Consider the following 25,412-nt stretch of genomic DNA (forward strand, 5'->3'; position numbering starts at 1 on the left):
ACAATATTTCAATATCAAGAGATGATATTCGTGTCGTGACATCACCCAAATGTGCCTATACATGTGTGAGTAGACAGTTAGCTGTTTGAAGAGAGTAGGTGTGTTTTTAGCACGACCAACTAAAAATTATGTGAAATGTAAAAGTGTTCCAACACTTTTTTACATCATTTAGTTAAGATTTAAAAATACCAAAGGTAAGTTATTCCACTCAGTAATCAGGATTACGGGGGACGCAGGTGGCGCTGTGGGTAAAAGCCTCAGCGCCTAGGGCTTGCCGATCGAAAGGTCGGCGGTTCGAATCCCTGCGGCGGGGTACGCTCCCGTCGTTCGGTCCCAGCGCCTGCCAACCTAGCAGTTCGAAAGCACCCCCGGGTGCAAGTAGATAAATAGGGACCGCTTACTAGCGGGAAGGTAAACGGCGTTTCCATGTGCGGCTCTGGCTCGCCAGAGCAGCGATGTCACGCTGGCCACGTGACCCGGAAGTGTCTCCGGACAGCGCTGGCCCCCGGCCTCTTGAGTGAGATGGGCGCACCAACTCCAGAGTCTGGCAAGACTGGCCCGTACGGGCAGGGGTACCTTTACCTTTACCTTTTAAAAAACCTGTTGTTTACTACGTGGCCAAAGTCATTTCTAAATATAATATGATTTCAAGGATGTTGTTTTGCGGTTGCCAAAACCAAATTTCCCAAAGGGCACATCTTGAACATGATCTCTTTATTTTTTCTATTGACTTATGTGGATATAATGTGTAACAGAAGCTAAGTGTATTTTTCGCCCCATAGGACGCACTTTTCCCCCTCCAAAAATGAAGGGGAAATGTGTGTGCGTCCTCGTCCTATGGGGCGAATGCAGGCTTTCACTGAAGCCTGGAGAGCGAGAGGGGTCGGTGTGCACCGCTCTCCAGGCTTCACGCAGATCTCCGCGCTGGGCTCCCACGGCTTGCGGAAAGTTGCCTGTATGCTGAAGCCTGGGCATATCCCCGCTATAACACACAAGTTCTAATTAAATCCTAGTATTTACTATACCTAAACATTGAGCACCACAGACTAATAATAATAGTAATAATAATACCCTGCCCATCTGGCTGAGTTTCCCCAATCACTCTGGGCGGCTCCCAATCTGTTAAAAACAGTAAAGCATTAAATATTAACAACTTCCCTAAACAGGGCTGCCTTCAGATGTCTTTTAAAAATAAGATAGCTGCTTATTTCCTTGACATCTGATGGGAGGGTGTTCCACTGGGCGGGTGCCACTACCAAGAAGGCCCTCTTGGTAGGGGGGAGAGAAGGACGTGATTTTAAATCTGCGAACAGGGAGGCTGGGAGGGAAGAGGATGAATGAGAAGGAGGGAAGGGCTGCCCCTCCCCCTGTGGGTCAGGAGAGTGGGGGAGGGGCGGACCCAGGGGGATCCCTCTCCCCCCCCCCCGCCCAGGTTTGCCTTGCAAGGTCCTCTGTGAAGCCCAGAGATGGACTCAGCCTCTGGGGGTGGGAAGAGACATGGGGCTGCCTGAGAGAGAAGGGGCGCTTCCTTTCCTCTCCCCCCTCCTCCCCACAGGCTCTCCTGCGCCCAGAGACCCCCTTGGCCCGGCTGCCCCCTCGCCAGGCAGGGAGAGGGTGGGGTCCTCTTCCGCCGTGAGAGGAACGCAATGGGGTTGTGAGGGGGGGAGAGAGAAACCCCTTTCTGCTCCCCTCACAAGAGGGTCCCCGTTGTGTCTCTGAGGGACAAGAGAGGAGGCGCCCCTCCCCCCGCTGCTTCTTTCCCTCAGCGACTCCGAGGGCAACGACTTTTCCCGCCTTTTCCCAACTTCCCGCCCTTCGAAATCTGAGCCTCGCCTCAGTTTCAGGCGCCAAGGAGGCAGATTCCCCGGGCTCCCTGATTTATTAGTGGATTTCTTCTCATTCGCCCTGATTTCTGCTCATATATCTTGCTTTTGGAGCTTCTCCCTGCTTCTTTAGAAAGAAGGCTGTATAACCCCCCCCCCCTCACCACTGCCTGCATCCCATACAGTATGTAAAAGTCTGATTTCTTCCCATTTGCTGTGTATAATTCTTCCTCCAGGACTGTTCTTCCTTCCTGGCAATGTCACTTCCAAACTAATAATTCTTCCCTCACTGTCCTTAAATAGCTGCTTGGGGTCTAGTTTGGGCCCTGCATAAAGAACCTTCTCTCTTTTCTCATTTTAGCTGTAGGTATAAATTCACGGCCAAAAGCCTTAATAATAATAGTAATAATAATTTATTATTTATACCCCGCCCATCTGGCTGGGCCTCCCCAGCCACTCTGGGCGGCTTCCATAAAAACCAAAAATACAGTAAAATATCACACGTTAAAAACTTCCCTGAACAGGGCTCCCTTAAGATATCTTCTGAATGTCAGGTAGTTGTTTATCGCTTTGACATCTGCTGGAAGGGCGTTCCACAGGGTGGGCGCCACTACCGAGAAGGCCCTCTGCCTGGTTCCCTGTAGCTTTGCTTCTCGCAATGAGGGAAGCGCCAGAAGGCCCTCGGCGCTGGACCTCAGCGTCCGGGCAGAATGATGGGGGTGGAGACGCTCCTTCAGGTATACTGGACCGAGGCCGTTTAGGGCTTTAAAGGTCAGCACCAACACTTTGAATTGTGCTCGGAAACATACTGGGAGCCAATGTAGGTCTTTCAAGACCGGTGTTATATGGTCTCGGCGGCCACTCCCAGTCACCAGTCTAGCTGCCGCATTCTGGATTAGTTGTAGTTTCCGAGTCACCTTCAAAGGTAGCCCCACGTAGAGTGCATTGCAGTAGTCCAAGCGGGAGATAACCAGAGCATGCACCACTCTGGCGAGACAGTCCGCAGGCAGATAGGGTCTCAGCCTACGTACCAGATGGAGCTGGTAAACAGCTGCCCTGGACACAGATTTGACCTGTGCCTCCATGGACAGCTGTGAGTCCAAAATGACTCCCAGGCTGCGCACCTGGTCCTTCAGGGGCACAGTTACCCCATTCAGGACCAGGGAATCCTCCACACCTGCCCGCCTCCTGTCCCCCAGAAACAGTACTTCTGTCTTGTCAGGATTCAACCTCAATCTGTTAGCCGCCATCCATCCTCCAACCGCCTCCAGACACTCACACAGGACCTTCACTGCCCTCACTGGTTCTGATTTAAAAGAGAGGTAGAGCTGGGTATCATCCACATACTGATGAACACCCAGCCCAAACCTCCTGATGATCTCTCCCAGCGGCTGCATGTAAATGTTGAAAAGCATGGGAGAGAGGACAGAACCCTGAGGCACCCCACAAGTGAGAGCCCAGGGGTCTGAACACTCATCCCCCACACCACCTTCTGAACACGGCCCAGGAGGAAGGAGCGGAACCACTGTAGGACAGTGCCCCCAGCTCCCAGCCCCTCAAGACGGTCCAGAAGGATGTTATGGTCGATGGTATCAAACGCCGCTGAGAGATCCAGCAGAACTAGGAAACAGCTCTCACCTTTGTCCCTAGCCCGCCGGAGATCATCAACCAGTGCGACCAAGGCAGTTTCAGTCCCATGATGAGGCCTGAATCCCGACTGGAAGGGATCCAAATGGTCCGCTTCTTCCAGGCGTGCCTGGAGTTGTTCGGCAACCACTCGCTCTATCACCTTGCCCAAGAATGGAAGATTTGAGACTGGGCGATAGTTGGCCATTGTGGCCGCATCTAAAGATGATACACAATCTTCCATCCGATGCCTGCTTACTCGGAAGTAAGTCCTACTCTGCTCCCATGTGCGGACCCAGCAGTTCAGGCAGTTCTGCTAGCAGGAGGCCAAAGGACCTAGAGTGGTTTCCAAATGCTGCCCTTTTTGATACGTTTCCATTTATTCTTTTGCGTGGGGACTGGCCAGATTGAACCCCCCCCCCCCCCGCCATTCAAAAGAAAGACTAGCAAAAGATTTCAAAGGCGGAATTTCCAAAAGATGGCACTTTGTCCTGAATTTAATACAAGTCAGTCGAAAAACAATGGGCTTTTTTGGCGTTTATTTGGGGCCTTGTCTAAAACAAAAAAAGCTCTACAGTTTTGGGGTTCTTCTGGTTTTTACTTTTTGAAATATGGCAACCCTAATTATTCTGGTCTCTGCTTGAACTGAAACTCTCCTTTTTAGAGCTCAGTCGGTAGAGCATGAGACTCTTAATCTATGGGTTAGGGGTTTGAGCCCCACTTTGGGCAAAATATTCCTGCATTGCAGGGGGCTGGGCTAGATGACCCTCGTGGTCCCTTCCAACTCTGCAATTCTAGGATTCTACCATGTGTAGAGGAAAGATCGCCCTCTTGTGGGCAGTGGAGGAATGATGTAATGTTGGTTGGTGGGAACTGTTCTTGAGTGTTGCCTTGTCACACACATGCAACACCACAACAGTCCTGTGAAAGAAGGGTGTGTGTGCATTTCTGCAGGCTGATGTCCATCCATCCAGCTGCCCAGGCCCCAGCACCTCCCCCTAACAGTGAAGGGTCCCAGTCTGGAAATCCCCCCTTCCTGCAGGAGATGAGGCAGTGAGGGATTCCAGACAGAGGCGCCCTTGCTCTGGAATTCCCTTGCCAGCAGGGAGACTTCAAAAGCCCCCCCCCCCATGCCTCCCCCTTCCCTCATTTAGTATGGAGACTTTTCATCTTGTGGTTGGGTCATTTTAAATCCAGTTTTTCTCTGTTTTAATACTGTTGTTGGTTTCCTTGTTTAAATTATTCCGTTTACTAGTGATATTTCACATAGCGTTTGTGAATGCAAAGCAATTGTGGCTCTTGGGTAGAAATCTGTGATCCGGACATGGCCTAGTTAATCACACCTTGTTTCAACATCCATCTAACACAAGGAAAAGAAAATCCCCCCATCATTTAGTCTGAGGTCCACTTCCGAGGGTCTTCTGGGAGTTCCCTCATAATTACAGGGAACCAGGCAGAGGGCCTTCTTGGTAGTGGCGCCCTCCCTGTGGAACACACGCCCCCATAATAATTTATTAATAATAATTATCATCATCATCATCATCAGATGTCAAAGACAGAAAGTAACTTTTGGAAGACCTCTGAAGGCCTTCAGGGAAGTTCTTAATGTTTGACATTTTACATGTTCCTTTGTCATAGAACCAAGCTGGCACCATCCATTGGTTCTGGCAGAGTTCTAGTTCATGGTCAACAAGATTAAACAGATGCACGTTGGGCTGATGAGGAGGTGAGGGATCAGGAGTGAGACCTTGGGGTCATGTTAGGTAACTCTGGGAAATTGTTGACCCTGTGTGCACTGGCTCGGGAAACTGCAAATATCACGCTGGGGATGTTTAGGGAACCGATTGAAAATACACCTGCCACTCTCCTAATGGTTGTAGTGCAGATCTTGTTGGCATGCAGAGGGTCGCAAGGCCAGCTGGCTAGCCCCAGGTGGGTCATCTCCTTCCAGCCGTCCTGCTGCGAAGACCCATCAACCTCTGCTCCGATGTAAATCAGCGACCCAGGCTTCAAAGCCAGGGCACACTATATCAGCAGAGCGAACTGCGGACACAGAATAGGCGTGAGGCTTGTGGAAGCATACTACAACTACGGATTTATTAATCATAAATCAGGACAAAGAAACATTCCGTCTCTCTCTTTGTATTCTCAGAGAGACAGAGAAAAGCAAAAGCTATACGCACAACGGAAGTTCCCAGCATACTGTGCTGGAATGTAAACAGACACGTACCAATCTCATGGCTGCTCCTTAAGGATGAATGGAAATTATTTATGGAGATCTATGGTGTGAACACATTTGGAGTACTGTGCACAGTTCAGTATCTGGGACCTTTCAGTTTGGAGAGAAGACGAGGAAGGAAGGACATGTCGGATAGAATGGAGAAAGAGGATATAGAAACCCCCCCCCCCAATAAAAATAGAACTCATGGAATCCAGTGAAGCAGGATTGGTGGAAGATTTAGGAGAGCGAAAAGAAGGGTCTCCCCCCCCCTTCTCTGCATCCAGCCAGTCCATGATGGCAACAGCAACAATAAGATAATTACATCAATAGTATGCATTGTGCTCTGCTGGCAGGAGGACTCCCTCGGATCATGTCCAGTTGCAAAAGTGCAAGGAGGCTTTCCACCCTCAGGGCCCAGAGGGGAATCGTGCCTTGGGGCAGCTGGTGGAATTGGAGGAAGCTGACGCTTAGCACTCTGGGTTTGGGACCTGCCTGAACCTCCTTCCACATTATACTCATCCATATTGTTTCTCGCCTGCATTATTTTGGGGATAGCATTCTACACACACTTGTATCACCATGTGCCCCCTCCCAACATTGCTCTGAGATGCTCTGGTATGGCCCCTTCTTCCCTGTGCCCCCGTCCCTCCTCATGCAAGACGTGCAGCTGGGAACAGAGCCGTTCCTGGTTATGCCAGGGAATGCCATGCATTTAAATGGTTACTCCGTTGATGAATTCTAAGGTTTCCACTCTGACTGAAGCTCTTTCCACATTCCATGCACTTAAATGGTTTCTCCCCTGTGTGACTCCGTTGATGAATTCTAAGGTCTCCACTCTGACTGAAGCTCTTTCCACACTCCATGCATTTACATGGTTTCTCCCCTGTGTGACTCCGTTGATGAATTCTAAGGTGTCCACTCTGACTGAAGCTCTTTCCACACTCCATGCATTTAAATGGTTTCTCCCCACTGTGACTCCGTTGATGAATTCTAAGGTGTCCACTCTGACTGAAGCTCTTTCCACACTCCATGCATTTAAATGGTTTCTCCCCTGTGTGACTCCGTTGATGAATTCTAAGGTGTCCACTCTGACTGAAGCTCTTTCCACACTCCATGCATTTAAATGGTTTCTCCCCTGTGTGACTCCGTTGATGAATTCTAAGGTTTCCACTCTGACTGAAGCTCTTTCCACATTCCATGCATTTAAATGGTGTCTCCCCTGTGTGACTCCGTTGATGAATTCTAAGGTGTCCACTCTCAGTGAAGCTCTTTCCACACTCCATGCATTTAAATGGTTTCTCCCCAGTGTGACTCCGTTTATGAATTCTAAGGTGTGCACTTCGACTGAAGCTCTTTCCACAGTCCATGCATTTAAATGATTTCTCCCCTGTGTGACTCCGTTGATGAATTCTAAGGGGTCCACTCCCACTGAAGCTCTTTCCACACTCCATGCATTTAAATGGTTTCTCCCCCGTGTGACTCCGTTGATGAATTCTAAGGTGTCCATTCTCAATGAAGCTCTTTCCACACTCCATGCATTTAAATGGTTTCTCCCCCGTGTGACTCCGTTGATGAATTCTAAGGTGTCCACTCCCACTGAAGCTCTTTCCACATTCCATGCATTTAAATGGTTTCTCCCCTGTGTGACTCCGTTGATGAATTCTAAGGGGTCCACTCCCACTGAAGCTCTTTCCACAGTCCATGCATTTAAATGGTTTCTCCCCAGTGTGACTCCGTTGATGAATTCTAAGGTCTCCACTCTGACTGAAGCTCTTTCCACAGTCCATGCATTTAAATGGCTTCTCCCCAGTGTGTCTCCGTTGATGAATTCTAAGGTCTCCACTCTGACTGAAGCTCTTTCCACACTCCATGCATTTAAATGGTTTCTCCCCAGTGTGTCTCCATTGATGAATTCTAAGGTCTCCACTCTGACTGAAGCTCTTTCCACACTCCATGCATTTAAATGGTTTCTCCCCCGTGTGACGCCGTTGATGAATTCTAAGGTGTCCACTCCGACTGAAGCTCTTTCCACACTCCATACATTTAAAAGGTTTCTCCCCCGTGTGACTCCGTTGATGAATTCTAAGGTGTCCACTCTGACTGAAGCTCTTTCCACACTCCATGCATTTAAATGGTTTCTCCCCCGTGTGACTCCGTTGATGAATTCTAAGTTTTCCACTCTGACTGAAGCTCTTTCCACACTCCATGCATTTAAATGGTTTCTCCCCCGTGTGACTCCGTTGATGAATTCTAAGGTTTCCACTCTGACTGAAGCTCTTTCCACACTCCATGCATTTAAATGGTTTCTCCCCCGTGTGACTCCGTTGATGAATTCTAAGGTGTCCACTCTCAGTGAAGCTCTTTCCACACTCCAAGCATCTAAATGGTTTCTCCCCTGTGTGAGTCCATTGATGTTTTCTAAGTTTTTCACTGTCAGTGAAGCTCTTTCCACACTCCATACTTTCAAATTGTTTATGTTCTCTCTTTTCACACTCCATTTATTTAAATGGTTTCTTCGTTAATTCCATTGGACGTGGCCCACCAGAATTCTGACTGCCTTCTCCATTGTCTTCTTTCGATGGGGTGGGGAGAAAATCCTATTTGTTTTCTAGGAAGAGAACAAAGTACTATTATAATTAACACCTGCTCTTATTTTAACGTCCCTTTGGCCTCAGGAGGTGCATAGTGACCATTTTGGGAAACCCATATATAAGTCTAGTGACAAGGCTTGGTGCTTGTGGTCGGTTGAAGGAGTGCTCAGTTGGAGAATGTTCTTGGGGCTGGACCTCCATCTCTCAGACTTGCATTATTGAATGGAGAGAGCTGGAGATGCAGAAGGAAAGCAGCTGGAGCCTGACTGCTGGGAAGGCCAGATTGAGACACCCACCCCAATTATGATTTATAATAATTATATGCCGCCGGGTCTCGCACCCGCCTCCTGACACTGGCTTATCTTAGCGGAGATTCCCTGTCCAGGCCTCTCTCACTGTTCTTCCTCCTTTGCCGTGGGTGGCCAAGGGCTTCTGGATATTCTAGCTCTGCTCCAACTGGGAATTACTTAGTAAATTGTTATACCTCTCTTCATTTGAAGATCACAAGATAAAAATATGTGTGACACTGAAAAAGGTGAGTGTTAAAGGTGAATAACACTGATTGTGGGAAAGAAAAGAAAGAAGATGAAACCAGTGGTGTGTCCAGCTGAATGTAATATAATAATAATAATAATAATAATAATAATAATCCGTAAAGAAGAAACCAATCTTCAAATCAGTTTCATATTCCCTGGCTGTATTTCTCAGTCACGATTGTGACTCAGAATCTTAGCCACAATTCTAGAATATCAACTGTATCTCTTTGTAATAGGAGGCAGACATCCCTGGGATTTCATCCAGACATTCCTTTAGTGTGGGCAGCAGCAGCAGCAGCGGAGGAAGGAAGGAATTAACTTTGGGGGGAATTATTTCCTTCAGAAGGTCTTCCCCAGCGGCCAGCAGGGTTAATAAGCTGCTCAGTGTGGACACCTTGGCTTTAGCGTGTTAGGGTCTGGATACCAATCATAATCCCTAGGAAATTTGTCAAAAACCCTTAAGATCAAGGTTCATCAATTCCCGGTAACGCTGAGCCCTAGAGGAACCTTCTATGCTGAGTTCAGGCATCTCTGGCCCTCCAGATGTGGTTGGACTCAAAGTACCACCTGCCCAAGTAAGGATGGCCCATGGCCAGGGAGGATGGGAGTATTATCTGGTGGGACAAACTTTCCCCTTCTTCCCCCTCCTCTGAAAATGCGGAATGGGGGAGGCGGGGCACATTGACACACCAACAATATTTCAATATCGAGAAATGGTATTCGTGTTGCGACATTACCAAAATGTGTCTATACATGTGTGAGTAGAACAGTTGTGACTGTGCTGCCCGCCAGTTTAGCCGTTGGCGTTTGAAAAGAGTAGGTGTGTTTTTAGCACGACCAACTAAAAAATTATGTGAAATGTAAAAGTGTTCCAACACTTTTTTACGTCATTTAGTTAAGATTTAAAAATACCAAAGGTAAGTTATTCCACTTAGTAATCAGGATTACACGTGATTTTCAAATAAGTTCAGTGGTTTTATTAACAATTGCTAGTTGACATTGAAAATGTCTGTTGGGGCACTTTGATACACTAAGACATGGGACACATTGATATGTATAAAAGTGCCCCACTTAGTGTACAATAATCTCTAAACAAGTGTCATATCTCAGGAAAAAACCAGAATCTTGTATGTTTGTCTTCCCTATTGCAAGTGTTGATTTCAAGGATGTTGTTTTGCATTTGCCAAAACCAAATTTCCCAAAGGGCACATCTTGAACATCATCTCTTGATACTTTTTCTATTGACTTATGTGGATATAATGTGTAACAGAAGCTAAATGTTAAGTAATTATCTTATTTTTATAAGCATTTTGTTTAAATTACTAATTTTTGACTACCTAATGTGAGTTCCTATACTTTTTAAAGTTTTTCCAAACTTCTGGCCCATGGGCCTTAAGGTGCCTATGCCTGGGATAGAGGGTTAAATCAGGGCTGGCCAAATGGGACTCAGCTCCATCCCCTCCTTGCCCCTCCCTGCATCTGCTGCCTGAGGGGGCTGCCTCAGTTTCCCTCATGATGGAGCAGGCCCTGAGAACAGCCTTCCCGCTGCCTTCCAAAATACAATCATACCTCGGGTTACAGACGCTTCGAGATGTGTGTTTTCGGTTTTGTGCACCGCGCCAAACGCGGAAGTACTAGAACAGGTTACTTCCAGGTTTCGCGTGTGTGCAGAACCACTAAATCACTCTTTGCACATGTGCAGAAGCACCAAATTGCAACCCACAAATGCACAGACGCGACGCTGCGGGTTGTGAATGTGCCTCCCGCACAGATCACATTTGCAACCTGAGCGTCCACTGCACAGGAAACATGACACAGAAGACCTTGGAGTCTCAGTGTGGAAAAAAAAAAAAGGATTGGTTATACGTCACTTTGGGCTGCCCTGGGCGGTGGCGTAGGGTGTCCCCATTACAACAGCCCTGCAAAATAGACCGGAGTTGCTGCGCGCTTTTGGGACTTGGAAGAGTAACTTACGGCAACCGTAAAGGGCAGTCCAGTGTCGAAATTACGGGGGCCTCTTTTAAATAGGGGTGGTGTTTGAACTTGGGCTTTGCTAATGTTACGGAATTGGCAGGGGGGGCACTTGTGGGAGAGCAGGTTTCTTTGGCCGTCTCCCCCTTCCTTGCTTGCCCCTTCTGCGTTCCCATGGCAAGTCCAGCCGAATTCGGCTATGGCATGTGGTGCATATCTCCGCCTTCAGACGGAGGGAGCCAGGCAGCTTTCTGGGTCATGTGCCCAACTTTTCATGAGCTGATATTAAATCCCAAAAGAACTACAGCTGCTTGTTACAAAGGGTGGGGGCCGATTCCAGTAGGTTAATGATATGAACTCTTTCCGTGCTCATTTCTGATGCTCAGAAGCAGGTGCACACTTTCCTAGACCTTCCTGATGACATTCTCAGTCTGACACACAGTATTTACACAGAAACACGGATCAAACATGAAAAACCCTTTACATAACTCCCTTTCTAAAATTCAAGGAGACCATCTTATAACATATCCCCGCTATAACACACAAGTTCTAATTAAATCCTAATATTTACTATACCTAAACATTGAGCACCACAGACTAATAATAATAATAATAATAATAATAATATGATGTATTATTTATACCCTGCCCATCTGGCTGAGTTTCCCCAGCCACTGTGGGCGGCTCCCAATCGAATATTAAAAACAATAGAGCATTAAATATTAACAACTTCCCTAAACAGGGCTGCCTTCAGATGTCTTTTAAAAATAAGATAGCTGCTTAATTCCTTGACATCTGATGGGAGGGCATTCCACAGGGCAAGCGCCACTACCCAGAAGGCCCTCTGTCTGGTCCCCTGTAACCTCACTTCTCGCAGGGAGGGAACCGCCAAAAGGCCCTTGGAGCTGGACCTCAGTGTCCGGGCAGAACGATGGAGGTGGAGACGCTCCTTCAGGTATACAGGACTGAGGCCGTGTAGGGCTTGAAAGGTCAGCACCAACACTTTGAATTGTGCCCAGAAACGTACTCAAATATTCCTCTGCAATAAAGGAGGCAAATGGAAGCCTTCCCATTGTCTTTGTGCTTACAAATACTGCCCTAAGGAGGGATGAAGAGGGTGGGCCTGTGACCTGGATTCAGGAACTAAAGTATTTACCATCACAAAAGAATGCCCTGTTATTCTAAAGCAGCAATGCTGCAGCAAGCAAAGGCTCTAGCAGCTCAATCTGCTGCCTGTGGCTGGAAAGCCAAACAGGAAGTTTGCGACTGTTGCCAAGGAAACAAAGGGGCAGTCCATTCTGTACTGAGCACCGGATGTTAGCTCAGTGTGTGTCATATGACCTGTACTGGAAGTACATGGGTGGAGTTTGGAGTTTCTCTCTGTTTGTTGAAGAGAGCAGACATCTTTACTGTATGACTGCTAAAAGACACAAATAAAGACATGTAGATACGTTTACTGTCCTTGTCTGATTCCCCTCCCTGGGGATATGCAGGGAGGAGGAGAAGCAGGAGAAGCAGTTGGTGTGTTTTTCTCACAGCCTGAGGAAAATCGCCGGAACGGACCTCATGTATGTTTTATTCTGCTGGGAGTCGCCGGAGGGAGGTCTAAGGAATTCAGCCGGTGCCTGAACAGATAGGCACATACCTTTGAACGGGCTTGAATTCTAACATGCCCAGGCTGCCCAGGTAATGCAGTTAGTGACCATTAACAGGTATCCTTGGGGACAGGTTTTCTGCTGTAGACCACCTCCTGTGATGTATTCCTGCTGTAGACAGTCGCCTTCTGTATGATATTTGGGGGGGGGTCTTGGGTGGGCAATTTCAAAAGACTATATAATGTTAGAGTTCAGAACTTAACTGGTTAAGTGTTCTGAGAAGTGCGTCACTTTCTGACGAAAAAGATTCGAAGCTGGGAGGAGCTTGTTCTCTGTTTTCCTGTTGTTCTTTTTTGTCTTTGAAGGAGACGGACGCATGTAATGGCTGAAAGAAGCCCTGGACTATTTTTCTGAGAAATGTACCAATAAAGAGCTGTTAATAGACAAACCGGGACTCTGTATGTTTGTCTAAAGCTAGCGACAGCTTCCCCGCTGTGTTTACTCTGCAAAGCGTACTGAAGAGACAGCAGAATTTGCTGCGCAGAAGAAGCGTGCCAGACCGCTGTAAATGGCTAATTGTGGATCGTAAAGCAATTAAGCCTAATCATTAGGTCACGACCTAATCAATAACTTTCACAGGTTATAACAAAAAAAATTCCTTCCAGTAGCACCTTAAAGACCAACTAAGTCAGTTCTTGGTATGAGCTTTCGTGTGCATGCACACTTCTTCAGATACACTGAAACAGAAGTTTCCAGACCCTTCTATATAGTGAGAAGGTGGGGAGGGGTATTACTCAGAAGGGTGGTGGGAATGGGTGAGTGGCAGATAGCTGTGATGAGCCTGTTGACGACTCTTAACGACTCCAATAGGTCTTACAGGAGGAAGCAAGGGGTGAAAAGGTGAAAAATGGCTTTGTCGTGTATAATGAGATAAGAATCCAAGGTCTTTGTTCAGGCCAGGTTTCTCCATGGTTTTAAGTTTGGTGATAAGTTGTAATTCAGCCGCTTCTCTTTCCAGTCTATTTCTGAAATTCCTTTGTAGTAAAACAGCTACTTTGAGATCTTGTATAGAATGTCCTGGGAGATTGAAGTGTTCTCCTACTGGTTTCTCTGTCTTGTGATTCCTGATGTCCGACTTATGTCCGTTTATTCTTTGGCGTAAGGTCTGGCCTGTTTGTCCAATATAGAGAGCTGAAGGACACTGTTGGCATTTGATGGCATACACAATGTTAGACGATGAGCAATTAAATAATCCTGAGATGGTATGTGTGATGTTGTTGGGGCCAGTAATGGTGTTGTCCGGGTGTATGTGGCAGCAAAGTTGGCATCTGGGTTTATTGCAGGCTCTGGTGCCAGTGTCCGTGTTAGGTCTGGTTGTAGTATTATTGTGGGTTAGGAGTTGTTTAAGACTGGGTGGCTGTCTGTAGGCAATGAAAGGTCTTCCTCCCAGAGCTTGAGAAAGAGAACTGTCATTGTCCAGGAGAGGTTGTAGATCTCTGATGATGCGTTGTACTGTTTTAACTTGGGAGTGATGACTAGAGGTGTTCTGTTATTTTCTTTTTTGGGTCTGTCTTGCAGCAAGTTCTCTCTGGGTATCAGTCTGGCTCTGTTGATCTGTTGTCTAACTTCATCTGTTGGGTATTTTAGTTCTAAAAAGGTTTGCTGTAGATCTCTTAGGTGAGAGTCTCTGTCTGTAGAATTGGAACAGATGCGGCTGTAACGTAGTGCCTGGCTATATACAATGGACTGTTTGGTATGTTTGGGATGGTAGCTAGAGGCATGTAGATATGTTTGTCGGTCAGTTGGTTTACGGTATAAGGTGGTGTCTATGTGCCCATCCTGTATTTTTATAGTAGTGTCCAAAAAATGTATTTCTTGCATAGATTGATTCATAGTTAGGTTGATTGTGGGGTGAAAATCATTGAATTTCTGGTGGAAGGTGTTCAGGGTCTGTTGACCATGTGTCCAGATGATAAAAATATCGTCAATGTATCGCAGGTACAAGAGCGGTTTGAGTGGGTAGGAGTTTAGGAAATGTTGTTCTAAATCTGCCATGAAGATGTTGGCATACTGTGGGGCCATGCGGGTGCCCATTGCTGTGCCGCTGATCTGAAGGAACAGGTCATCACCGAATTTGAAGTTGTTGTGGGTAAGGACAAATTGGCAGAGTTTGGTGGCAAAGTCCGCTGTGGTTTTATCTGAAATTGTGTTCCTTAAAGCTTGTAAACCATCGTTGTGTGGGATGTTGGTATACAGAGATTCCACATCCATAGTAGCTAGTATAGTATTGTTGGGAAGATTATTTAAAGATTGTATTTTCCTCAGAAAATCTGTGGTGTCACGTACATAGCTGGGAGCACTGATGGCATACGGTTTCAGAACAGAGTCCATATAACCGGAGACACCCACTGTAATAGTGTCAATATCTGAAATGATGGGGCGTCCTGGATTTCCTGGTTTGTGTATTTTAGGTAGAAGATAGAAAGTTCCTGGTCGAGGTTCTGTTGGTGTGTTAGTGAGGATCTGTTCTTGGATGTGTGGGGGTAGCTCCTTAACAATCTTGTTCAGTTCTTTTTTGTATTCTTGTGTGGGGTCTGAGTCCAATTTTATGTAAAAGGCGGTATTGGAAAGTTGTCTGTGAGCCTCCTGAATGTAGTCAGTTTTGTTCATGATGACGACAGCTCCACCTTTGTCCGCTTCTTTAATTATAATGTCCGGGTTGTTTCTGAGATTATCTATGGCTCTCCTTTCAGCATGGTTTAGATTTTGTTGTAAGCGATGGTGTTTTCTGGTCACATCTGTTTGGATTCTGTGGCGGAAGCAGTCAATGTACAAGTCCAGTGTGGTATTGCGTCCATCAGGAGGGGTCCATGTGGAGTCCCTTTTTGTGTAACACTTTTTCGGTGGTAGTTGGTGGTCAGTGTTCTGTTGGGAGGGTGGTTGTTGTTCTCCAGTGGGTTGAGAGGTGTTGTGTTGTGAAGTTGTTGCTTGTTCTGCTTTGTCTTTCAAAGAATAAACGGACATAAATCGGACATCAGGAATCACAAGACAGAGAAACCAGTAGGATAACACTTCAATCTCCCAGGACATTCTATACAAGATCTCAAAGTAGCTGTTTTACTACAAAGGAATTTCAGAAATAGACTGGAAAGAGAAGCGGCTGAATTACAACTTATCACCAAACTTAAAACCATGGAGAAACCTGGCCTGAACAAAGACCTTGGATTCTTATCTCATTATACATGACAAAGCCATTTTTCACCTTTTCACCCCTTGCTTCCTCCTGTAAGACCTATTGGAGTCGTTAAGAGTCGTCAACAGGCTCATCACAGCTATCTGCCACTCACCCATTCCCACCACCCTTCTGAGTAATACCCCTCCCCACCTTCTCACTATATAGAAGGGTCTGGAAACTTCTGTTTCAGTGTATCTGAAGAAGTGTGCATGCACACGAAAGCTCATACCAAGAACTGACTTAGTTGGTCTTTAAGGTGCTACTGGAAGGAATTTTTTTTGTTTTGACTATGGCAGACCAACACGGCTACCTATCTGTAACTTTCACAGGTTATGGGTGACGTAATTACCGCAGACCAACACGGCTACCTATCTGTAACTTTCACAGGTTATGGGTGACGTAATTACCGCTCGTAAAGCTGTCGCTGGAGCTGCCGGAATGCTTTGAAGTCTGCGTTCTGAGGCAGAGAAGCCGGCTGGAAAGCAGAGCTGCTGGAAGAGAGAGCTAAGAGCAGCTGGAAATCGTTTCTCCACGGAAGGGAGAGCCGGAGGTGCTGGTGCTGAGTGAGTACAGCTTTGGGGCCCCTTGGGAGAACGGGAGAAGATGGCGGACAGCCAGGCCCGTGAGGACGCTCCGCTGGAAAAGCTCACTTTAAAAAGTTGGGCAACCTGGAGCAGGAGAGTGCGTGGTTGGTTCTTGGTTACTGGGCTTTGGGATGTAAGCCAGAAAGAGCCACTACCCCTGACTGACGTTGCAGGCTGTGAGGTTGCGTTGCCTGAAGATAGCCAGCAGAGAATGCAGAGAGAGCTTGATATGCTGAGAGCATGTGTAAGCGCATCGCTGAGACCTCACTTGGAGGGCGTAAAGTCAGCAAGGGCTGCCTGGGAGTTGCTGAGAAGTTTGTGTGAAGCTTCAGCAGGAGGCCAGGGCCCTGGAGGAGTAGCCCCGGTTCCCGATGAATCAGCCTCAAGGAGCGCTGTTGAGCAGATCGGAGGGGCGAAGAGTTCCAAAGGCAAGTTTAAAAAACTTTCCACTGGGAGTGCTGGAGCGGAGAGGAGCTTCGGGGGGGGGGGGGGCGAGGCTGGCAGGAGGAGCTGTTCCGGAAGACGGAAGGCCAGGCCGGCAGGCAGGAGCCCCGGGCAGTGTTTTTCCACTGGAGTTCAACATCTGCGTGGCAGTTGCCCCCACCGGAGCACACAGGCACGGCAGGATGTTGCCAAGGTCAACTCCCATGGGAACCAGGCGGGTTTCCATGGCAACCAGCCTGGCAAGGCAGGCAGGCGTGGATCTGAACAAAGCGGACGTGGTAAACAACATGAAGAGCCTTATCAGCTAACTGCCAGCATGGCTTTGTTTGAAGACAGCTGTGTGAGAAGCTCTGAGCTTTGTTTTGTAATTGACTCAGCAGCTAACTGCAACATGGTTCCAGAGACCCCTGCAGTCAAGATGTGGAATTGCAAGGCGATTCCAGCAGGAAAGACTATTCAGTTCGCAAATGGACAAAGGGCAAATGTTACTAAAGTTACTAATGCCTATATTTCTGTTTTTCAGGAACTGTTGGAGTTTTGCGTCGTCCCAGGGGGGCATCACTGTTTGTTATCTGTGCCTTATTTGTTAAAAAAGGGGTTTCAGGTTTGTTTCAAGAATGATATCTGCACAATCTCCAGAGAAGGGAGACGGCTTGTCGAAGTGAAAAAGGGACAGAATGATCTTTTCATTCTTAAAATGTCTCTGGGGGGTGAGGGGAAGGTTGAGAAAGCACAAGCCCTGCGTGCTAAAGTTCCCACTCATGTTTCATGTGCTTGTGTATGGCACCAAAGGACAATTCATGGTTCTCTAGAGCAGTGTTTCCCAACCTTGTGCCTCCAGATGTTTTTGGCCTACAACTCCCATCATCCCTGACCACTGGTCTTGCTAGCTAGGGATGATGGGAGTTGTAGGCCAAAAACATCTGGAGGCACAAGGTTGGGAAACACTGCTCTAGAGAACCTGCAGACGTTACCTGAAGTGGCCAAGGGATGTAGGATTAAAGATTGTGGAAGTGCCATTAATTATGACACTTGCAGACAGGTAAAGGTGAAAGGGTGCAGTTACCCAGAGGTGGAGAGGGTAACCACAAAACCTTTTGAACTGGTACACATAGATCTGTTCGGTCCCATGAAGGAACCAAAGTCTGGGAGGGGCCAGGTATCTGCTGACATTGAGGGATAATTTTACGCAGAACACCTGGACTCTCAGTCTCAAGTCCAAGGAAGATGCAGCACAGCTGATCAAAAGCTGGATTGAGGAGGTGGAAATAAGGTTCTCCACCAGGGTACAAGCGGTCACCAGTGACAGAAATGCTAAGTACACTGGGTCTGTTTTGCAGACGTTCTTTCACAATAAAGGGATACGTCACACAGTTACATCTCCCAAGCAGAGGGGGGTGGCAGAGCTGAGGAGTGAAGCTCTGGTCAAGGCTGCACAGGTGATGCTTACAGATTCTGGGTTATCTCCAAGGTTTTGGCTGGAGGCGACCAGATGTGTGTGCTTCACCTGGAATCGTGTCTACAATTCACTGATAGGTGACACACCGTTTTCTTTGTTGCATGGCAGGAAACCCCAGATTCATTTTCTGCGTACGTTTGGTTCATCTGCAGTTTTGCCGGTGCCTAAGGCTTTGCAAGGGCCAGATGGAGCCAAGTTCCAGAAAATGATCTTCTGTGGGTATGAGCCAGCAGCTTGTGCATGGAGTTTTGCTTACCTGTCAGGTGATCAGAGTAAGTTGCTGATCAGTAAACACGCTGAGTTCTGTGAGCAGGATGAAAGGTCAAAGACCCCTACCAAGCGTGATGTTCTTTCAGAATGTCTCTCTGATCCAGAGCAGGACAGTTCTGATGAGGAAGAAGGAGAGGCTGAGTCTGCACATGACAGTCAGCTCACTGACTAGAGTCAGGAGCTGGATGGGGCATCTCCACAAGTTGTAAAAAGAGAGCCCAAGAGTGAGCCTAGTTCTCCTGTAAGTGTAATGGAAAGGATTCGAAGACGCTTTAAGTCAGAGGGGGAATCCCGTGATGCAGAGGACACACCTGCTGGTGACGGTGAGCCAGAGGAAACACCCGAGTTTGTGCCCAGGCGGTCCAGTCGCACAACGAAGGGTATTCCACCTGAGAGGTATCAGGCCACAGGTGCGTGGGTAAGTTTTGCACAGTGCGAATCTGAGAGTTGTGAGGTTGTTCCACAGATGCCTGACAGGAACGCCAAGGGAGGGCGCAAGGCATTGGGGAAGGGAGTGATCTCACAGGGTGTTGCTGAAGATGTTTCACAGATCTTGTCAGAAAGCAACGCAAGAGGGGGTGTTAGAGTTCAGAACTTAACTGGTTAAGTGTTCTGAGAAGTGCGTCACTTTCTGATGAAAAAGATTCGAAGCTGGGAGGAGCTTGTTCTCTGTTTTCCTGTTGTTCTTTTTTGTCTTTGAAGGAGACGGACGCATGTAATGGCTGAAAGAAGCCCTGGACTATTTTTCTGAGAAATGTACCAATAAAGAGCTGTTAATAGACAAACCGGGACTCTGTATGTTTGTCTAAAGCTAGCGACAGCTTCCCCGCTGTGTTTACTCTGCAAAGCGTACTGAAGAGACAGCAGAATTTGCTGCGCAGAAGAAGCGTGCCGGACCGCTGTAAATGGCTAATTGTGGATTGTAAAGCAATTAAGCCTAATCATTAGGTCATGACCTAATCAATAACTTTCACATATAAGGCCTTGCACACCTCCCTCCTGGTTGTGGTGAGGGGGGAGGACACTGTTGCAATAAAGATCAGGCTACTAGCCGCTTTGCTTCTCCATATACACTGGTTGGCCTCTGTTATTTTCTCCTACCTACCGTATTTTTCGCTGCATAAGGCGCACCTGATCATAAGGGGCACCTAGTTTCTAGAGGGGGAATTCAAGAAGAAAAATATTATTTAAAGGGAGCGCTGAGCAGAGCTCCCTGGTGCCCTGCGGAGGCTTTGCGCCACTAAGGCAGAAGCTAAAACAACTAGAGGGAGCACTGCGCAGCGCTCTCTCTAGCTGTTCTGGCTTCTGGGGTAGCCTGCGAAGCCTCCGCAGGGCAGCATCGAACCTTCATCCCGGGCTTCCCCCGCCAGCCCTGACAAGCTCTGGGAGTATTCCCCACCTCCTGCAAAAGCCCACAGGAGCTGTGCACCCTTTAAGGAGCGTGCAACTCCTGCGAGCTTTTTTACGAGTCCCTTCTCCATCCTCAGGGAAAAGCCCCCAAGAGCGGCATGCTCTTCAAAGAGCGCGCGGCTTCTGCGGGCTTTTGCGGGATGATTCTGTAAGATCATTTCGGGAAGTTTTCTAATGAGAAGATATTGTCACAGATGCTTGTTTTTGCCATTCTCAAAAGTGTGAATTTCTGTATCTGCAGAGATAACATGCCTTTTCTTCACATGAAAAATGTTATAAAATAAATATACAGAGTTGAGGGAAAACCTTAATCCCATTGTTCCTTTGCAGATTTATATACACAGAATCAACCCCTTAAATTCTAAGTTACAAGAGGTTCAATGAACAAATGGTTTGCAGTGGAAGAGATTTGCACAAGTAGCTAAGTGTGAAGCAGTAAAAACGAAAGTGCAACCTTGTGAGCAGAATACTCCACACATCTTGGGGTCTTTGTGTAATAATTGTGCAAGTCAGACTTGAGGCAAGCGCTGAAGGCTCTTCAGGGCTGAAGGCTCCACTGGGTTCCAACAACCGCACTAACACTTAACTGTACAGAATAGGCACCTGGATGCAGAAGCCAATCCAAAGGGGTGGCTGGTAGTGGAGGTGGTTAAATCCACAAGTTCTGAGTTTTTCGTGTGTGCTAAAACTCAGTCTGCTTGGTTGTTTTTTATAAAAAAAATATGATTACCAACATGCTATAATATTATTGTTTTAGTTAAATAGTTTAAGTTGTTATTAAGGAAATGATGATTTTTCTCCTTCCAATAAATTACAGCAGAACTGTTGTCCAAATATAGACAGTTAACTTATTAAACCTCAGAATGATTTCATAATTATCTGTCTATGTATTTCTAATAGTGTAACCAAATCAGAATTTTTTGATTTAAATAGAATTATACTGACTAGTGATTTGCCGTAAATTGTGATTGAAATCAATTTGACTTATATCAAATCCACCCTGATTGCAATCCACCACAATGTCTGAAATAAGGCTGGAACTATACAGAGGCGAACAGGACAATGTCTTGGCAGCTGCTGCTACTTAGGGGTCTGAAACGGAGAAATGAAAATATTATCAATCCTCACACACTCAGTTTCATCAGCAGGGAAGCCAAGATGCATCCCAGCAGGACTTTTGGGTTTGGGCTAGGCTACCAAATGGTGGTATTCAGGACAATCCAAAGTATGGAGATAAGTCGTAGTGAATAAAGATGATCTGGGACAGCCAACACCCTCAGCAGGGAGGTTGGGTGATGGGGGTGGGGGTCAGGGGTGCTGGAAGGGGAGGGGTCTCTGTCGAGGCTCCTCCCCTTCCTTTAACCCTTCCATGGACTCCCTCTCTCCGTTTCCCCAGCCAAAAGGGACCCAGCCAGGCGCCCCACAACCCCAGGGATTCCCGGGGACAAACTGGTAAAATCAGCAATGGTACACTGGGTCAGAAATATAGGTCATGATTAGAGCTGGGCGATATATTGGTACATTGCCCAAGACTGGCTTGAAGTTTACATCGTGATAACTTTTTCCTAATACTGAGCTGGCAATATATTACGAATCACAATGTGTGCAAGGGCTAGGCAACGCCTGCTTTTCAACATTACAATAACTTACCAGCTAAACGCTGCAATGTTAGTAGCAACTAAACCTCACAATATCACCTGCTAAACGTTGCCATGTTATCAGCAGCTAAACATTTAAATCAGCCACAAGGTCTGAAATAGGGGTGGAACTGTACAGAGGAGAGCAGCACAATGTCCTTGCAATTGCTACTACTTAGGGGTCTAAGCGGTGACAGCAGTCACAAAATTAAAAGACGCCTGCTCTTTGGGAGAAAGGCGATGGCAAACCTAGTAAAAGGTAAAGGTACCCCTGCCCGTACGGGCCAGTCTTGACAGACTCTGGGGTTGTGCGGCCATCTCACTCAAGAGGCCAGGGGCCAGCGCTGTCCGGAGACACTTCCGGGTCACGTGGCCAGCGTGACATCGCTGCTCTGGCGAGCAGCGGGAGCGCACCCCGCCGCAGGGATTCGAACCGCCAACCTTTCGATCGGCAAGTCCTAGGCGCTGAGGCTTTAACCCACAGCGCCACCTGCCACCGGCAAACCTAGACAGCATCTTAAAAAGCAGAGACATCACCTTGCAAACAAAGGTCCGTATAGTTAAAGCCATGGTTTTCCCAGTAGTGATGTATGGAAGTGAGAGCTGGACCATCAAGAAGGCTGATCGCCGAAGAATTGATGCTTTTGAATTAAGGTGCTGGAGGAGACTCTTGAAAGTCCCATGGACTGCAAGAAGAACAAACCTCTCCGTTCTGAAGGAAATCAGCCCTGAGTGCTCCCTGGAAGGACAGATCCTGAAGCTGAGGCTCCAATACTTTGGCCACCTCATGAGAAGAGAAGACTCCCTGAAAAAGACCCTGATATTGGGAAAGATGGAGGGCACAAGGAGAAGGGGACAACAGAGGACGAGATGGTTGGACAGTGTTCTCGAAGCCTCCAGCGTGAGTTTGAACAAACTGCGGGAGGCAGTGGAAGACAGGAGTGCCTGGCGTGCTCTGGTCCAGGGACGAAGATTCGGACAGGACTAAACGACTAAACAACAAAGGGGTCTAAAACGGATAAATGACAATATTATCAATCATCATCTCAGCGGGACTTTTGGGTTTGGGCTTGGCTAGCAAATGGTGGTATTCAGGACAATCCAAAGTATGGAGATGAGTCCTAGTGAATAAGATAACCTGGTAGTGTCATCAGGGAAGGGGGGGAGAAGGGGGGTCAGGGGTGCTGGAAGGGGAGGGGTCTCTGTCGAGGCTCCTCCCCTTCCTTTAACCCTTCCCTGGACTCCCTCTCTTCCTTTCCCCAGCCAGGCGACCCCAGGGATTCCTGCCGGGGGAAGCCGGGAGAATGGGGGGCCTCAGCCCCACCCCCAGCCCTGCTTGGGGTCCTCCTTCCCCTTCCCGCCCAGGCGTCCCGGGGGGGGCAGGGCAGCTGAGCATCTCTCGGCCCCCCAGGAAAGAAAAAGGGGAGTCTGGCGGTGCTGCTGCTGCCCAGGAGATCTTGCCAGGTGTAGATCCCTGCAGGTGTTGGGTCCCCCCTTCCCCCCTGGGTCGGGGCCTGGATCGGGGCCCCTGTCGACGGGCCCCAGGGAGGGCGCTTTCCTTACGGGGGGGGTCTCCCCTTATCCCCCCTCCCCCTCTATTCCCCCCCTCCTCTCCCTCTTTACCTCTTGGTCCTCCGCCTCCCTGGCTCCAGATTAGTCCGCTTTCCTTGTCTGCAATAGAAAGGGGGGTGGCGGCGACGGGGGGGGGCTCTTCAGCGACGCCCCTCCTCCTTTTCCGGTCTGGGAACTTCCGGCGCACTTCGCGGCGACACTTCCGGCTCCTTTTGAGACGCGCGCATCCCTAGAGCTACGAAATTAGAGCAGCCCCTCCCTGTGTCCGGAGGGGAAGGAGACGGGACGGCGCTGCCTCTGGCCTCCTGCTCTGGGGGCTCCATGGGGACCCGGCCCCCTCCCCCCAAGTGCCTCTCCTCCTCACGAGGAGTCTCCTTCTGGGCCTCCTTCTGCATGCCAAGCACTCAACCGGGGTCCTCCTGCATGCAGAGCAACTAAGCCCCCTAACAGCCAAGCCCAGCTTCAAACACCAGCCCCCCTCCCCCCCTTAAAAAACCCCCCACTGGATTCAGAGGCAGGGAGGGATTCCAGACAGACAGAGGCGCCCTTGCTCTGGGATTCCCTTGCCAGCAGGGAGACTTCAAAAGCCCCCCCCCCATGCCTCCCCCTTCCCTCATTTAGTAGGGAGACTTTTCATCTTGTGGCTGGGTCATTTCAAATCCAGTTTTTCTCTCTCTCCCTGCAATTTTAAGCAATTCTGCCTCTTATGATCTCTGCAGAGTATTAAGTGTTGTTCTAACCTCCCTATTGCAGGTGGAAAGAGGAATGTGGGGCTTGCTTATAATATCTTAGGGTGGCAGGATTAAGATTTGGGACTGGGACTTTCAGAGCCACTTTTCGCATGAGATTTCTTCCAACTACTGGAGGAAAGTATGTCTGAGGTTTATGACAGAAATATAATTATTACGGGTGAATTTAATGGAGTAGTATCACTGGACTATGACAGAACACTGAGGGAAAGTATCTCAGAAGAAGGCAAAATACCAAATACTTTTTTGATATGGTTACAACAATGGATCTACTAGATCAGGGGTCAGTCAGCAGACCTTTTCAGCAGGGGGCCAGTCCACTGTCCCTCAGACCTTGTTGGGGGCCGGACTATATTTCGGGGGGAAATGAGTGATTTTGGCCCGCCCGCAAAGAGGCCTGAAGATGTTTGGCTTTACCTGTCCCAGTTGTCGTCCCAATAGCCCCAGTTGGGCTTCTCCAGCCAGGTGCCAGGGCAGGTTGGAGACTGCGTTGGCCGGTGAAGACAGAAGTAGAAGCCCTGGCAGAGCCACGGACGGAGGCAGGGGAACCGGGGCGTTGCCAGAGCTTTTACCCACCAACTGCTGCTGCTTCCCAACCCGCAAGTGGCAGCTGCGGCCAGTGAAACAAACCGCCTGAACGCCATGGGAGGAATGAAGGAGGGAGGGGGTGACGAAGAAAGCAGCGTGTGAGGAAGTGGCACGGAGAAGGGGCGCAGAGAAGGAAGGAAGGGCAGACTGAAGGAGAGGGAGGAGGAGCAGGAGGAAAACACAGCAGCAGCCGGCAGCCAGCGTCACACCCCCTTCCCAGCACCACCCTTCTGAGGCAGGCAGGCGGGTGAGCCGACTCCCCCCGTTGATGGCACCCGGTGTGGGACAAGATTGCTCGTCCCTGAGGAGAAAAGCGCTGCCGTGTGAGGGAGAGGGAAAGAACGGTTGCGTTGGCAATCCATGCGGTGATTCCTGGACCGTCCGCAGGCCGGATCTAGAAGGCGATTGCGCCTGATCCGGCCCACAGGCCTTAGTTTGCCAACCCAGATGCTTGGAGATTCAGACCCCCATTAGAACAAGAGTAAACATGTTCTTCTGATTCAAAGGATTCTGCGGGAAGAAGAAACATGATCTGGATATTGAAGGAACCTGCCTACAGGATTAAAGACTGTAGAGATCCAGCCAAGAACTATATCAGATCAAAACTCACCATGGATGATAATGAGGGGTAAAAAGAGTTCATTGTATAGATGGAGACTAAATAAGGGTTTATTTGAAAAACACTGAATTACAACATATTCCAATTACGTTAGAGTATCCAAAAATGTTAAAAACATTTGGAAATATAGGGGAGGATGAAACTATCACTTTTACGAAGGATTTCAACCATAAAGAGAAATGTTTTACCTAAAATACTGTTTTTATTTTAAATTACCAATAATAAATAATGCAAGCTTCTTTAACGAATGGCAAAGAGATATTTCATGATTAATCTGGCAGGGGGAAAATACCAAGAATAAAGTATAAAATTTTGATAGATACTAAAAATAGAGGTAGCTTCGCACTGCTAGATTTTCTACTATGAGGCAGCCTCTTTGTGTTGGTTAAAAGAATGGATATCGTTGGACAACACACTATTGCTGGATTCTCAGTGGAATCTCGGTTGTAGAAGGCTTCGGAAGTTGAATGTTTGGGGCTTTC

At 48.0% G+C, this 25,412-nt stretch overlaps 2 protein-coding genes across 7 annotated transcripts in view; both read right to left on the minus strand.

Annotated features, from left to right (window-relative positions):
- Positions 1 to 5,518: 5,518 nt before the first annotated feature.
- LOC310837513 (uncharacterized protein) overlaps positions 5,519 to 25,412 on the minus strand; it is a 105,706-nt gene continuing 85,812 nt past the window's right edge. For 3 of the 5 annotated variants that reach the window (XM_083724211.1, XM_083724210.1, XM_083724212.1), the window contains one exon: positions 5,519 to 8,278. In XM_083724211.1, the coding sequence (XP_083580337.1) occupies positions 6,360 to 8,168 (1,809 nt within the window). In that variant the 5' untranslated portion in view covers positions 8,169 to 8,278 and the 3' untranslated portion in view covers positions 5,519 to 6,359. Of the gene's footprint in view, positions 8,279 to 8,601; positions 11,920 to 23,025; positions 23,312 to 25,412 lie in introns of those variants that run through there. The other 2 variants (XM_083724209.1, XM_083724213.1) reach the window with 2 other exon arrangements.
- Positions 24,109 to 25,412, minus strand: part of LOC310837704 (uncharacterized protein) — a 57,896-nt gene continuing 56,592 nt past the window's right edge. Inside the window, exon 2 of one of the 2 annotated variants that reach the window (XM_083724708.1) lies at positions 24,109 to 25,118. The gene's annotated coding sequence lies outside the window, so the exon portion shown is untranslated. The remainder of the gene's footprint in view (positions 25,119 to 25,412) is intronic. The other variant, XM_083724709.1, reaches the window with a different exon arrangement.

The sequence above is a fragment of the Podarcis gaigeae genome (assembly GCF_964106915.1).
Source record: "Podarcis gaigeae genome assembly, chromosome: 2".
Lineage (NCBI taxonomy): Eukaryota > Metazoa > Chordata > Lepidosauria > Squamata > Lacertidae > Podarcis > Podarcis gaigeae.